The sequence below is a fragment of the Protopterus annectens genome, chromosome 6.part0, assembly GCF_019279795.1.
Source record: "Protopterus annectens isolate FY-2018-M chromosome 6.part0, PAN1.0, whole genome shotgun sequence".
Lineage (NCBI taxonomy): Eukaryota > Metazoa > Chordata > Ceratodontiformes > Protopteridae > Protopterus > Protopterus annectens.
The window spans coordinates 1,035,250,553-1,035,267,341 of record NC_056737.1 but is presented as its reverse complement, the minus strand read 5'-3'; the positions used below and the strand labels follow the sequence as shown (position 1 = coordinate 1,035,267,341).

The window sequence follows — 16,789 nt, the reverse complement described above, 5'->3', positions numbered from 1 at the left end:
TTGGAAAAATGTTTTACCATGATTTCCTTAATGGGTGGTGGAGGCGGGATGTGGATATCTAGGGTGATTAGCTTATGGTCGGATCTGACCAACGATGAGGTGATTTCAGGTGTGGAACACCGGTCACTCATGCTGGTAATGACTAAGTCTAGGATATTGTTGCCCCTGGTGGTGGTGTGGATAAGTTGATCCAGGGCATTGGAATTTATGAATTCCAGAAAGCGTTAAGCATTGGTACATGAGTAGTTTTCCCAGTTAATGGTGGGGTAGTTGAAATCACCCATTATTACGGTGTTTGGTTGAACCCTAATGTTTTCCAGTATATCAAGAAAAGAGGAGTGGGAATCCTGGGGCATGGTGGGGGATCTGTAGCAAGCTACAATTTGGATTGCAGTTCTGCCCAGAGTTAGTTGCACTTTGATAACCTCGGATGCATTATGCTGAGCAACTAGCCTGGAGGTGTGGATATCCTTAAGGAATATGGACACACCTTCGCCGTTGGTGTTCCGGTCCAGGTTAGGTGGCCGAAAAGTGTGGTATGAGTTATAGCCTGGTATTGCAGGGGTGCTTTCTGGAGCCTTGAACCAGGTCTCAGTCACTGCACAGATATTGATGTTTTCCATTTTAAGGAGTGCCTCGAGTGAGTGCATTTTGAAATTTAGACTTCTAGCACTGAGTAGCATTACCCTCAGTTTTTGCTTGCCTGTTCGTGTTACAGTGGTGAATTTGTCATTTGAACCTTCCCTAAAACGGCACTATAGGAGCGGCAAGAGCCTTAGCCAGTATCTGGAATCCCAGGGGTGACAGGTGCTGGCCATCTCTGGCAAAGCATCGTGGTCTGTCGTCCCAGGCAGACAGATACTGGATCCCCTTAGAATGACACCAGAAGCTTAGCCAATTGTTGAAGTCAAACATTCTGGGCGATGGCAGGATACTGCTCAGGGCTAGGGTCATACCTGCCTGGGCTACAAGATCGGAGAGTTCTTCCATGTCTCTTTTCATGTAGTCCAGGGAGGTACATCTCAGGTCATTCACACCAACATGGACAATGACAGAGTCATATTTGTACTTGTTGTTGGGGGTGACCTGAGTGCATGTGTTATGTGGCGGATCCTGGTCCCCGACAGGCAGCTGACAGTGAACTTCTCCTTGTTTAGCCTGGTGAGTGGGACATCAGTGTGCCTGACTGTAGAGTCACCTGTGACGACTGTGTTGGGTACGTTGTTTTGCCTTATGGGCTGTGGTTGAGTGGCACACTGAGTTTGTGGGCTATATGTCATTTGGGTTGTGTTGTGGGTGGAGGTTGCTTGCGTTTCTGCTTTGGAGGTCTCTGTTGCTTGAGCAGATTATTATTGAAAGCCTCCACAAATGTTTTTGTGTTTCTATGTGTGGATTTTGGTGGTGTAGGTTTAGTGGGACAATGTGATGAGTGTGGTGTGGTGCAAGTGTTTACCTTCTCCTCTTGACTGTCAAGTTCAGTCTTGGTTGGAGAGAGCTTTACCTCCAGTTTGGCTAGATAAGTGCATCTCTCACAGGTTGTGGTGTTGGGTGGTAGGAGGAGAGGTTGTCTGTGTACATTAGGCGATTGCTACATTGCCCCAGGATTCCTAGATTCATCAGATAGACAGAAGAGAACACTGGGAGCTGACCCTTGGACATGCCTGAATAAAAAACTACTTTCCTCTAGACAAGTGAGGAAAGTGAGTATAAGATCTTTATTTCCCTAAGCAAGTGAGGAAAGTAAGTACAAAAACTGTTTTCCTCTAGGTAAAGAGGAAGGATGAGTGCTAGTAATCTGTAGCTTATTTAGTGCTAACAAGAAGTCCTGAACAAGTGCTGAGCATGAATAAGCAAATTCAAGTGCTAAAACTAAGATTCTGTACCTGGATCTTGTGGTAGATGGGCTACCTGGTGCTTATCACTCCCACTGATAAGCTAGAATGCTTCCCTTTAACATAGAAAGGCTTGGGGGGCTCAGAAGCTTACAAACAGTCTTGGATACAGTAAGTCTGTATCTGGACTAGACTAGTTACAGGAAAGGTGGGAAACAAGTACAAACGTGTGCTTTTAAACCAGAAAGTTGAAAGAAATGGGGAAACTGCCAAACGGCCAATAAACTGCAATTTCTGAGCCAGAAACCACTCTTGTGGTAGATATGCTACCTAGTGCTTACCACTCCCACTGATAAGCTGGAAAGATTCACTCCACCACAGAAAGGCTTTGGGGGCTCAAAAGCATACAAACAGTCCTGGTCACAGCAAATCTGTATCCGGACTAGACTAGTTACAGGAAAGGCAGGAAACAAGCTTAGAAATTTTTTTTTTTTTGGAAAGTGGAAAGGGAGAAAGGAGAAACAGAAGATAATTCAAATTTAAGGACCTAAGTGGCTTGCCCTCCACAAATGTTCTTTCTGTATTAGGTAGAATGATCTAGTGACACTAGACTGGAATAGAGCTGGGATAGAGCTGAACAGATGGGACTGGTAGGAATGTCTGAATTCAAAATATGATCGCACTGTACTCTGAGTGTGCAAATGAGATAGACCCAGGAGGAGTGCTCAAACAAATTTACAGGTGGGGTGGGAAATTCCAAAGCTGCCAAGACTAATACCAACACAAGAACAAGGAGGGCAAGCGGGAAACTAACTGCAGAGACATAGAGAGACCACAGTATTCTATGAAACAATTAAATAGAAAAATAAATAACTACAGAGTGACACAGACACAATATTCAATGAAACAATTAAATAGAAAAATAAAATGCAGTACAATCTTTAACACTGCAAGTTTGTACTTAACTCAGCTAGTAATGCAGTTGATTGTAGATATGTAGCAGAAGCAAAACAACTCCGGTATTGAGCAGTAATAAATTTGAAGATATGTGACTCATTTATAAATACAGAGAAACCCTCTAGGCTAAGAATTTATCATTGAATATCAATGAAGTGAAACACAATAGCTCCCACTAACTGCAGAGACAGAGAGAGACCACAGTATTCTATGAAACAATTACATAGAAAAATAAATAACTACAGAGAGACACAGACACAATATTCACTAGACATAGTAAAGCCTTGCTGTGTCTGATTATGGTGTCTGCCAAAAAAGCAGTTACTAGAAAATGTAAATCAAAGTCTAAGATCTTTAGAAAAGAGTAGAAGCAAATTACACAGGAAAAAAGGGGAATTTTTGGGCATAATACATGTATATTGAGAAAAAGATGCTAAGGATGAAGCTACCAGGTAACAGGAAAAGAGGAAGGCCTAAGATAAGGTTTATGGATGTGATGAGAGAGGACATGCAGGTGGTTGGTGTGACAGAGCAAGATGCAGAGGACAGGAAGAAATGGAAACAGATGATCCGCTGTGGCGACCCCTAACGGGAACAGCCGAAAGAAGATGAGTATTCCAATGTTCTAAGCTGTTTAATTTGTAACATCTGACAGAGGTTGATACAGTAGCATAATGCTTGAGATCTTCACCTCACAGTGTTGTAATGCTTGAGATGTTCACCTCACAGACAGTGCGGTAATGGTGAAGAAGTGCACTATACAGACAGGGTTAAATCCTGATGTCATTTAAATGGTCTTACTCCAAGCTGTGTGGGGTTCCTCCCCAAAACGTTTTGGGTGTTTCCTACTAAAGGACAGCAATAGCTCTTAAACTTCTATTGCCACACTGTGGAATAAATGTGCAAAATGTGGACCAAATGTTAACATATTCAACTCTTTCATGTCCTTCAATATGAAAGGGTTCTGTTGATCCAGTAGAATTTCCTTAAGGATTCCTAGTCTACTTAACATAAGCATCATCTCTATTGTGATAGTTTTGGTAGCGTGTGTCTCCATAGGCATGACCTTGGGATAATAGGTAGCATAGTTCATACTACTAAAATACATTAATGCTGCCTAGAATTTGACTGATGTTCCTACAAAATCTGTGGTAGTCCTGTCAAAGGGAGCCTCGGTTATTGGAAATAGTACTAAAGGACATCAGAAAGCTTTACACACAGCTGTTTTCTGACACTTGACACAGTCAGCAAAAAAAAAAAACTTTTATGGAAGGAAAAAATCCCAGGCCAATAGAACCTTGTAAGACTAGTCGTGTTATTACTTCTGTCTGTAAGTCACCTCCATTGACATACTTATAGACCAGGATCAACATGAACATTATGTTTTAGAAGGTTTGTGGAGCTAGTAATTGTTTAACTACCCCATCCTTCTCCTGGTCAACATGGTAAATGAAATTGTTGTTTGCTTCAAAGTGGGGAAGGGTAATGGGCTGGTGGGGCAACACATCTGTCTCTTTTATGAGCCTGTACCTTATTTCTGGCTTTTCTGAAAGAGGGATCCTTCTCTTCTTTCTCAAAGCTAACGACTAATGTTTACATCTGACATTTAATGTTTTGGGCAATAAATTCTTTGCTGTACATAATTAGGGTGTATAGTGAAACTGGACAAGAGAAAGCCACTATACTATTTACAGTGGTGATCACTTATGAGACTCCTTCAGCAGTTGCTGTGCAGCCACATTTTGCAACAGATTTCTCTATTGGATTATTGCAGTGCAAACATGCTTTCTGTTTAATGCTGACAAAAAAGGCAGATATGAACAGTGCCAGCTGTCACATCTCATGGTGGGCTTGCAAAATAATTGAAGTCAAAGTATCCCCAGTAGTATTAGAAGTGCTATGACCTGAGGCAGATTAGCAAAATTATAGGTTTTGTTTTCATGGCAGGTAGCCCACTGAGACTGACATGCACATGTTTTTGCTTTATTTTCAGAACATTCAGCAGCACATTCAAGTTTTAAGTGGAATATTGTTTTTTTAATTCATGATACTGGTACATAGTATATCATTTCTAGTCCCTAAAGCTGACGGTTTTGTTACATCCAAAGCTTCAAGCTGCTATTAGCTGCATATAGAGTTGTTTAGGCTGCTCTTTCTATCTTACTGACTTAACATAAATAACATACACAAGGTTCATTTGCTTTAGAATAAGACCCATCTCCCCTGGTTAAGGGACTTCAGCAGCCTCAGCATTTGTTGGTTGCTAAAACTGGTTATGTGCTCTGAAGATTACAAGATAGTGTTTCAAATTTAATAACGTTTGTAATTGGAGTCATTTATATGGTTGTTAATGTGTTTGTTTTTGTTCTGTTTTCTTCTAGCTTGCGAGGTGTAGACAAGTTGTTTTCTTATGCAATTAATGAATGGTTAAATGACATCAAGAAAAATCAGCTGCCTGGAATTCTAGGAGGAGTAGGCCCTATGCATTCTTTGGTACAGTTAGGTGAGCCCTATACATTTAACTACTAATGAAATCCTGTTGTTATTGTTTCTTTACTTTGCTCCACTGAAAGTGCTGTGTGGGGGCTTCGATAAAGTAATTGTGATGCATACTCCTGGGGAAGAAAACTCAAGTCTTTAAAACGTTATCAGAGCAAATGTCTCAACAGATAGTATGCTCACCTTTTGTGTGAGAAGATCAGAAGGTTTTGAGTTCTGTTCCCACACCAGCTGCTTCAATTTGTTTTCCAGTGATGATTGTAGTGCAGCTTAAGTGTATGTATTTGTGTGGTGGTGGGGGGTGCTGCAGTCTTGGGAGGGGTCATCCTTTAGACAGCACAGTAAGCCAGAGGTTCCATCTGTTTATGCTGCCCTGAAAGAAGCCTGACAGGTTAGACATATATTAGTAATATAGAATTCACTGAGGCTTTAGATAGCAGGAAATATATAAACTGCCTTAGAGAACGCATGATAGGTTAGATATATATCATTAATATAGAACAAGGAGCTGCAAAGTCATTCTGCAAATTTTTAAGGTAGCACGGCAGATTAGCATTCATCAAAAGTTTGTATATTCAGAAGTGCCAAAGTTGAAAATGAGCAACCACTAGGACAGTAATGCACTAAGGGAAGTACAAACACATGCAGGTAAGTGACAGACTAACAGGTGTATCTCTCTGTTCCCCAAAATGTTATTGATTATTTCATAATTTTGCATTTGATAACCATATGAGTATACAGGTCTGAGGACCCATTCAGGCATGATCCTGATCATTGTAGCAGTAATCAAACGTTAATACACAGTTTCATTATAACAGTAATAATAGTCCAGTAAGTAAACAGTGAATAAACCCCTTTGTAACCCAGTGGAGTGCCACTTGGCTTACAGGATGCAGAAAATGAAAATAGGCTATGTTACCTCCACAAAGAGACCACTCACCAATGGAGTCCTCCAGGGTTCTGTACTGGGACCTCTCCCATTTGGCATCTATGTCTCTGAAGTAAAAGCCAACACCAAAGGATTCTGGCTGACTTAAGTTTGCAAATGACTGCAGTCTAGGAGCAGTCAGTGAATCCACAAATGAATTAGCCTTCCTGTAGGAAGGTTTGTCCAAGATAAATAACTGGTGCTAAAATCATGGACTGATACTAAATGCCAAAAAAAATGTATTATTGTATCCTTTGGGAAGTCGTCTGGGGCACTACTGCATTTACATTACACCGTAAGAATTCACCCAGTTGTTGAAGATTTGGAAACTTTTGTGAACAGTGACCTAACTTCCAACCAAAATGTGTCCTTTCTCATAAGAAAGGCTTTTTATATTACACAGCTTATAAACAAAAGGATTGTGTTTAGGTCTAGGGATGTCATTGCTCCCCTTTACTCAGCCCTTATTAGACCAGTCATTGAGTGTAATTCCCCCTTGACATGTATCTGTCTTGACACATGCAACAACTGGAGTGCCCACAGAAATGCTAAACAGTACAAGGTCTAAACAATATGTCCTACATGGACCGAATCAAAGCCTTGTCACTATACTCTGTATCCTACAGACTGCTTAGAAGTGACTTGTGTCTAAGACATAAGGTAACCTCCGACCCAGTACTGATGGATTTACTGCACATAACCAAGTGAAATGGTGTCAGAAACACTAGGTCTAGAGACCTAAACCTCTTCTGCAACATCAACAGAATGGTTTTCAGGGACAGGCATGTTACCCAGAGAATAATGCTGCTCAGGAAAAGACTCCCCATCCACATAAAACAAAGCTCATCCTTGTTCATATTCAAGCACAACTTGGTTCTATGGATGGGATACAGAATATTTACTTCAGGACTGCCCCCTGTATTGCTGATGGACAGAAGCATCTCTTAAATGTTTATCTCATGCATAGTTCCCCTCAAATTATCTATGGTATGATGCCTTTTCTCACTAGAGGTAATATATAATTATCAACCATGGTATGGATAAGTTCAGTCTAACACAAAATGGGATAGACTAATTTGATGCCAGAAGGGAAATTGGCTATGCTTAAAATGGCCCTCAAGGGCAGCTGACCTAGTACTTTTATGAACCTATGAACAACAGCATTAAGTCCAAAGTGTACCCTAATGTTATGCAGAATGGTAAATAGTTATGTAAAAGATATGATGTAGATATAGTACCTTTAGTTAAAGTGTAAAGTATCTGCAGGCAGTAAGTATTCTGTACAGTTCTAATATTTGTTTGAGTGGGTCCATGAAATACACCTGTCTAGCAGTTGAGAGTAAAGAATGCAGTGGAGAGCATTTTCACCTTAAAGAAAGAGGTCCCCCAGTTCAGTTCTTGTCTGGGGTCCCTTCTTTGTGGAGTCTGCATGTCCTCCCTGTGTTCACATGGGTTTCCTCTGGGGTGCTTTGGTTATCCCGCATTCCAAAGACATGCAGTAGGTGGACAGAGCACTTTAAATTGGCCGTAGGTATAAGTATCTGTGCGAGTGTGTGGGCTAGCCACTTGGCGATGTAAACCTTGACTATAAATGATTGTCACTGTTGAAATGACACCCTGACCCCATGTGCAAAAATGGGGAAAAGGGGCTGTGGATGGGTGAATGGATAAATGAATTAACATGGTAAAAATCTGTAGAGATAAAGATATTTTGAGAATAGCCTTATGTAATGCATGTTTAAGGTGGTTAGGAGAATACCCCTGAATAGCTAAATACAGTGCAACAGTGATTCTTCCTTGAGCGAGTCAGAGATACAGTGAGAGAACAGTTCTTAACAGGATAAGTATATGTACAAAGAGCAAAGACTGTGATGTCATAATTTGAACAATGACCCCCTCCAGCGATACACTTATGTGTATAAGGAGACTTGGTCATTTAAGGAAGCAGTGATATGCACTGAAAATAGTTATATTTTAGGAATAAATCCTGACTGCCACAGAAATACTATTGCCCTGGGAGAAAGATTTGTCTTTTGGAGGTTATCATCATTAAGTATATATGCACACATCTGTTTTCTTTAAACAGTTTTGTTGGGCATGTAGATATCTTTGGGCCTCATTGGTCTATTTTTTTTTGAGCACACTTTGCTGAGAAAATGTCTTCACATAACTACAGATTTAAAACAATGAGTGAGAAGGTCACACAGAAAAAACAATCAGTAAAAACTACATGAAAACTCCAGCCAAGCTGGAACTTCCAATGAGTGACCTCTCAAACCTCTTGAATCAGGGGCACATGGGATATATGCAATTGACCCTTATGAACACGATGTGTTTCAGCTTATTGGTGATTCTGAATGCCCATGATTTGTCTCGTTGTTTTAATGGACAATTTCAGGCCACTAGAGCCAAACTCCACTAGCCATGGATATGCATATTTCGGCCTTGTTATGACCTCATCAGCACAGCACAAGCAGAGTGTTTGACTAAGCATAAGAAACACAGGGCTGTTATACCCAGCTGATGTCCATTATCATTAGGGTGACTGCAAAATATCCCAAATAACAAACTAAAACAAAGAGTGAGAAGGTCACACAGAAAAACCAGTCAGTAAAAACTAAATGAAAAGACCTCTCAAACCTCTTAAATCAGAGGCACATGGGATATGTGCACATGACCCTTATGAACACCAGGTGTTTCAGCTTATTAGTGATTCTGACAAGGCCGAAATTTGCATAGACACAGCTAGTGGCGTTTGGCTTTATTGGCCTGAAATTGTCCATTAAGTTGTCAAAACAAGTCATGTGCATTCAGAATCGCCAATAAGCTGAAACATCTGGTGTTCATAAGGGTCATTTGCATATAATTACAGATTTACAGATTAAGTATGTGCTGCATTAACTGACGTATTATTAGCTGACATCTTACACTTAGAATTTGCAGTAACTCCATGATACTCTTAAGAGTTACATTATTAACTAACAGTTTTGAAATACTTCAGCAGTAGCAAAACTAGCTTGTTCCAGTCATTAAAAATGTAGCGGCATTTATAATATGTCTGTTGAAGCAGCTTTTGCAGTGTTATGGTAGATGAGATGTGAAGAGAAGTGATACTATATTGTAGCCTTAGATGTCTTTTAACGACAGTAGTAAAATAACTGAATTGTAGAAGATGTGCAGATTAGGAAGACTACTCATATAACACACGTATCCCTGTAGTCATTATAAGGTGCTTCTCATTTTAGACAGCATCCATTGCATTTCTTCCCTTTTTTCAACTTGGTGCATATAATGGAACCATAATGTTTCACTTTACTGATCTTAGTTCTCACCGCACCTTACTCGTGCATGCTAACCTTGACCATGACATTGCCGCTGATGCTACACATTAACTTATGAAGACCCTTTCCCTGTCAGTATCACTACACAAGACACATTGACACAAATATGCACCATCAAACACACACAACACAAAATGTATCCAATAACATAGCCCTTATTCTAACCCTATCTTGCAAACACTTACAGATACTCCCAACCTAATCCCACTAACCTCATTCAAAAATACTCAGACTTCGTCCATTCAGACAAAACTACACTCAACATTGACACGATTCACTACATTAACTCACTGCCCCCCCAACACAGTCGGACATATTGTCATTTGACACTCTGTATGACATCTGGTAAAACAGAATCAGAAGCTCTTTCCTTACAATTAAGTGTTGGAGTACAGCTATCGTACCCTTGCTAGCATTTCTTTCCTTAGCAGTTTAGGCAATATTATTTTATCTGCTTTAGGCATCAAATGTTTACTATACCTTATGTCTTCTTTAAGTGAAAAGCATGGCCAGATTTCTTTCCTGAGAACAGACTTGTTTTCAGACCAAACTTTCATTACCAGATCTTAAATAATGATCTTCTCTGAGTCATTGTCTATTCAATTCTGAAAAGCTTTAATCTTCTTGTCTGTTGTGTGGAAGTCATTTAAGGTGTGTCTGTACTGGTAAACTGGGATGATGTTCCCTATCTGTAAGAAAAGGAGTTGGAATACATTTCCCACCTGTATGGAAATACCACACTACTCTGCTTCCCAGAAGAATCCTGCACTACCCAGTTTGCTTACAGTTCCTCTATATTCAGATCCTCTTCTTGCTTTTATGGATAAGACTGCCTCAACACATTTCCTGCATATGTTTTGTGTTTCTTTTCCTGGTTTATACTTCACATCTAACTCATAGTAATGAAGTCACGTAAACATTCTTTTCAGTTCTGCCAGTCTGTACAAGCAATACTTAAGTATGCTGTGTAGTGGTTGTTTCCACAAATGCAATCTTCTCATAAATATATAAATGTGACTTTTCAGATTTGTATACTATACTGATATTTCCCTTTACGTGTTTGTAGTCTTCTGCTGGGGTCTTTAGATTGTTGAAGGTGTAATATTTTTGCAGAGACTTCAGTCTGGTATACCTTATTTTTCTGGACTTTTTACTGGCTTTCTTTATTGATTTATTTGAAGAGCAAATTATTTTTTTGGCAAGCAGCATTTTTTTCCTGTAAAACTGTGAGTAACTTTTTGCTCTGATATCCTGATTATTTTGCTACTTTAGTAGTCTTTCCCTTTCCGGGCGGCCACGGTTGTGCAGCGGTTAGTGTTGTCGCCTCACAGCAAGAGGTTCTCCGGTTCAATCCTCGGCTGGGGTGCCTTCTGTGCAGAGTCTTCATGTCCTCCCTGTGGCCGCGTGGGTTTCCTCCAGGTGCTCCGGTTTCCTCCCACATCCCAAAGACATGCTTTTGGTGGATTGGAGACTCTAAATTGGCCCTAGGTGTGAGTGTGTGCATGTGTGTGCCTTCTGTGGAAGGTTGGGCACCGGACTGGCAACTTGACACTGTAAAACTCCACTGCCAGTCATGAGCGGACAGGTGATTCGTTGTGGCAACCCCTAGCCGGGAAAAGCCGGAAGAAGAAGAAGTAGTCTTTTCCTTTCCATGTCCTTTGACGAGACAGTTTAAGGGATTTCAGACAAAATGCTGAAAGGAGAAAATACGATCAGCTGTACTATATCTTTTTCATACTCTGTTGCCATTTCGCAAAACATGTCAGAAACAAATTTCAGGTATTAAAACTTGTTCAGCGCTATTTCTTTTCATATAATATGAAAAGGAGCATACAGAGCATTCCAAATGATATTTGGATAAACAGATATGTACGTTATTAATAAAAATATTCAAATTACTATGGAAAATTTTGAAATAAAATCCATATGTCATAAAATGTAAAATAAGGGGGAACAACCGCATTTTCACAAAGCATATGTATTTTCATATTAAGCAAAGATATCTGAGTTTTCAAAAGTGTATAAAGTGTTTGCATGTTTGTGCAGTGTTACAGTAAAGCTATTTTGAAAAGTACAGCCATTACAAGGCATATTTCGCAGAATACAGCAATTACAGAGCATATTTCATAAAGTAAAGTATTTTGAAGAGTTTATTGTGCATTTGAATGTTGTTATAAGCTCACATAACAGTTTGTTCATACATAATTGCAAGGGCCATATTTTCAGTGTATTTGTATATACTTTGTGTGCATGGCAGACAGATATCGAAAACCCAGTGCACTTGGGTTTGACAGTAACTGGAGAACTGGAGAGTGTTTGAGCAAGAGTACGATATTTTCATACAAGCTACATTTTCTGATAAAGATGACTGTACAAAGGCATTTATTCTGCTTAATTTGGCTGGGCAGAAGCTATAGAAAAGGAACACTCATTTGTGTATGCACCTGCTGTTTATGCTTGAGAGGGGAAAACTATCATATTGTTGTACTATCTGAATCACGGGAGGACCCAGAGTGCTTAAAATGTAAATTTAGAGAAATGTGTAACCTCCAGACAAATGTTACAGTGGAAAAACACTTATTTTACACAAGGGATCAAAAGCCTGGTGAAAATTTTGCAGCATATATAACTGACCTGAGAAATAAAGATAACTGACCTGAGAAATAAAGATAAAATGTGCAGATTTGATGACTTAAGGGATGAGTTGATAAAACAGACTTGTGCGTGGCATAAAAGATGATGACAGGAGAAAGATTTTGCTTCATGACAGTGGTTTAACTTTGAATAAGGCCACTGAGATTTGTCAGATATAAGCTCTCAGAAAAGCACACAGATATGCTTACACATGAGAATAGCTCCAGAAGGCACAGTGATAAAGCTCATGTTGATAGTATGCAGCACGTTGTTAAAACAAACAGGCCCAAGTACATGGTAGCTGTAACCCCTGCAGCGCTCACTGGTAAACCCCAGAACTTTCTAGCACATTCCAGAGTACGCACAGTCTCAGTGAAGCATAAGAGTGAGTCAGCAAACTCAAAGCGTGGGCCCCCACCCAGTTTCATGCCAACTGTCATAACTGGGGTGGTAATCATGAACCTAAAAGGGAAAAGTGTATAGCTTTTGGTCAACAATGCCACAAATGCAATAAATGGAATCCTTTCAAAAGATTTTGTAAATCAAAAGGCCCACATTCTTTTATTAAAACGGAACATTTTAAGAAACAAGTTGATCAGTTAGACAGTGGCAAGCCTAATTTTTATATTGATGGTGTGTCAGTGCTTCATGAAGTGGTCAGTGCAGTAGATTTAAGGGCAAAGAATGAAGTATTTTGTGTTGTTCAGATAAGTGGCAAACCCATAGAGCTCAAAGTTGACACAGGTTCCAAGTGCAGTGTTACATCTGCAGAAACATTTCAAGAGTGTATAAAGGTGAAAGGCTTGATCTGGCAAGGTGTGTGAAACTTGTTGCTTATGGAGGTGAAGAAATTTAAACTGAAGGCTCATTAGTGCTTTATTGTTACTCTGCTGGAAAGAGCTACGACTTATTATTTTATGTGGTCAAGAGGCACATTCAGTCATTATTAGGGCTCAGAGACTCATTGAAAATCGGACTGCTTTAATTTAATAAGGAAGTTCACCATGTTAGCTTAAAAGACCACTACTCTAATTTTGCCCAGCACATTTTTTCTACCTATACTGATCTTTTCCAGGACAAACTAGGCAAGCTTCCAGTTGTGTACTCCATGAAATTAGACCCAGAGGTCAGTCCAGTTATCAGGCCAACAAGTAAAGTTCCAATAACCATGCAGGACAGAATCAAGGGCGAGTTAGATAAAATGGTGCAACAAGGTGTAATTTGTCCATTGGAAACTCTTAACAGAATGGGTATCTTCCATGGTAGTAGCACACAAGAAAAGCTCATATGATATCAGAATATATACTGACCCTCGAGATTTGAACAAAGTGCTAAAAAGACCTCATCATCCAATGTGCACAGTCGAAGAAGTCGCAGCCTTAGTGCCAAATGCCAGTATTTTTTCTGTCTTAGATGCAAAGAGTTCATTTTGGCAAATTCAGCTTGACAAGAAATCATCATTGCTCACTCTATTCAGTACTCCATTTAGCAGGTACAGATTTTTGAGAATGCCATTTGGGATGAATTCTGCAAGTGAAGTCTTTCAAAGTGCAATGGAGCAAATTTTTCTGGGTATCTTTGTGCTATAATAGTAGACAACATACTGGGAGGAGGTTGTGATGAAGCAGAACATGACAGAAACCTCAGAAAAGTTTTAAAAAGGGCACATCAAGTGAATCTTAATCTCAACTGACACAAATGCAAATTCAGGCTACAAGACGTTCCATATGTTGGTCACTTATTTACAGGTACAGGCCTACGACCTGACCCTTCAAAGCAGTCAGCCATTCTCGAGATGCCAGCACCAGACAATGTTGAAACCCTGCAATGATTTTCTTGGCATTGTCAACTTCCATTGGCAAGTTCATTCCAGACTTGAGCCAACTTTCAGCATCACTCAAAGAGGCTGACTTGTATAGATGTATCTTGGTCTTGGTTAGAGCAACACCAAAGAGCATTTGATACTATGATGTTCACAACCTAGTTACACTTTCCTGTGATGCTTCGAAATTTGGTCTTGGTGCAGTCATTCTACAAGAGGATCAACCTGTTGCCTGTGCATCGAGAACTCTTATCCAAACTGAAACGCAATATGCCCTGATTGAGAAAGAAGTTTTGGCAATTGTGTTTGCATGTTCCAATTTCCGTGACTATATTTATGGTAGACCTATCCAGATTGAAACAGACCACCAACCATTAATCACTATCATGAGAAAACCATGAGAAAACCTATGCATTCAGCTCCAGCTGGACTTCAATGTATGATGCTGAAATTGCAAAAGTACAATTTCATTCTTGTCTACAAGAAAGGCAGACTTCTTTTTCTTGCTGATACATTATCCAGATCACCCAGAAGTACCACTGAACAGAATGACAATCAAGGTTCTCAATCGATTGATGATTTTGAAGTCATGGAAGTGAGAATTTTTTCTTCCTCATGTCTTGATGATCAGAGAGATCACACAACTTCAGATCCTGTTTTACAGAGGGTCAACCACTTTATCAGTCAAGGATGGCCATCAAAACAATCTAGTTATAATCAAGAAGTGCAACCTTATTTTCCATACAGAGATGAGATTTTGTCTGACAAAGGTATCATAATGAAAGGTCCGAAAGTCATTATTGCAAAATCCTTGCAACTAGAGTACATTACTGTCTTGCATAGTGGTCAACCGGGAACTGAATTAACCAAAAGAAGGGCAAGAGACCTAATATTTTAGCCTTCTGTGTCACATGACATTGAGAGAGCACTTTGATCTTGTTCAGTATGTAATAGTACAAAGCTTCTTCAGCAGAAAGAACCACTTCAGCTTAACCAGATTCCAGAACTACCTTGGTTGACAGTAGCCACATATCTTTGAGTGAAATGGTCTTATTCCAGACGGTTCGAGATTGACTTACTTCCTAAGCTAGCATCCAGTACTGTCATTACTAAGATGAAATGTCATTTTACTGTACATGGGAGTCTGCACAAAGTTATTTCAGACAATGACATGCAGTTTACAAGCCAGCATTTCAAAAATTTGCAGACGAATGGGACTTTACTCATGTCACAAGTAGTCCAGAGTACCTGCAGTCAAATGGTTTGGCAGAATACACAGTGCAAAATGTAAAACAGCTACTTGAGAAGTCAAAACGAGATATTACTGATGTTTTCCTGACTCTCTTGAATCTCAGAAATGTTCCTAGTGATAAACATCTAGGTTCACCTGCTCAGAGACTTCTGCCGAGACCAACCAGAACCACATTACTAATCAGTAGTCAATTGTTGGTTCCATGTGCCAAGAGCAACAGATCAGTGAAAGCCAATCTGTTGAAGAAATGCCTTTCTCAGAAGTCGTACTACGGTAAGACCAGCAAATCGCTCAATCCATTACGAGAGGGAGAAGTAGTAAGGATGCAAACGTCCAGAGGTTATAATCGGATGGGTGTCATAAAGAATATTGGTCCAGAGCCAAGATCATAGATTGTAGAATCAGAAGGAGCAATCTTTAGGAATCTGAAACATTTGAGACCGGTGTGCGAGCCTGTACCACAGAAGATAGCCTGTGAGAGAGACTCTTTATCTCAGAGTGAGTTATCTGGTGTTCTCATTCCAGAGGAAATTCCAAAGGACATTCCCATTCCTGTGACAAATCCAGAAGTTCCTAATACGAGTTGGGCATGCAGACTGTCCCTGTTGCTTAATTTAGTCCCAATTGTTATGTTATTAGGTATGGTTGAATCTCTAAACCTTGTAGCAGATATGAAGCAACTTGGACATGAACATTGTGTTTTATTTCCAATGTATATACTAATCCATGTCTAGCTGTAATATCATTTTGCATAAAGGGCAATCTTTTTAAGAGGGAGGATGTAGATCAATATGTATGTGTATATACCTTTAAGAAGCTGTCCAAGGTCTTGCACAAGTGTTTAAATAATGAGCATGTGCGAGCCTGATTGCCATTTTGTACTTGGCTCTTGAGATGAAAGCAAGTATGTATGTAAGCTCTGTTTGTTAGTTTGTTCATATTTAATGATGTTGCTGTCCATCCTGATGTGTTTGTGTATATTAAAGCATCTAAACGAAACCCCAAGCCTTCTTACTATTTGTGTTAGAGACGAATGAGACATCTGTCTTACCTTATGGCCATGCATTAGTCCATTTCTTCAGTCTTGACCCAATCCCTGTCCCATCCCATTCCATTCAGTTTTCCTGTTCTTCAGTATGGGACAGTAGCAGAAGCCTCATAATGTCCAGCTGGACCATATTTGAGATTCTTTACCCTCATATTTATTTTAGGCCCTTTAAAAGAAAACATTGGAAACAAAAGGGCACATAAAACCAGACAAAAAAATGCAGAGAGCACATAGATAAGTCCAAGTAAGAACAAGAAAAATAGAAACAAAGTCATTGTAGGTAGGTAGTTTCTCACACACACACACACACACACACACACACACACACACACACACACACACACACACACACACACACACACACAGAAAGCACTCTGCTCAGACATTCAGAATCATAGAAGTGAAAGGAATGATAGGTAATACCTGTCATTTGGGACTCAAACCAATGATCTCCAGTATCTCTTGCTGGTGTCACT

General features: G+C 39.8%; 1 protein-coding gene across 1 annotated transcript in view; it reads left to right on the top strand.

Moving 5' to 3' along the window:
- ATG2B (autophagy related 2B) overlaps positions 1 to 16,789 on the top strand; it is a 1,825,281-nt gene that overhangs the window by 1,728,472 nt on the left and 80,020 nt on the right. The window contains exon 38 of the mRNA XM_044074646.1: positions 5,171 to 5,292. Within this exon, the coding sequence (XP_043930581.1) occupies positions 5,171 to 5,292 (122 nt within the window). The remainder of the gene's footprint in view (positions 1 to 5,170; positions 5,293 to 16,789) is intronic.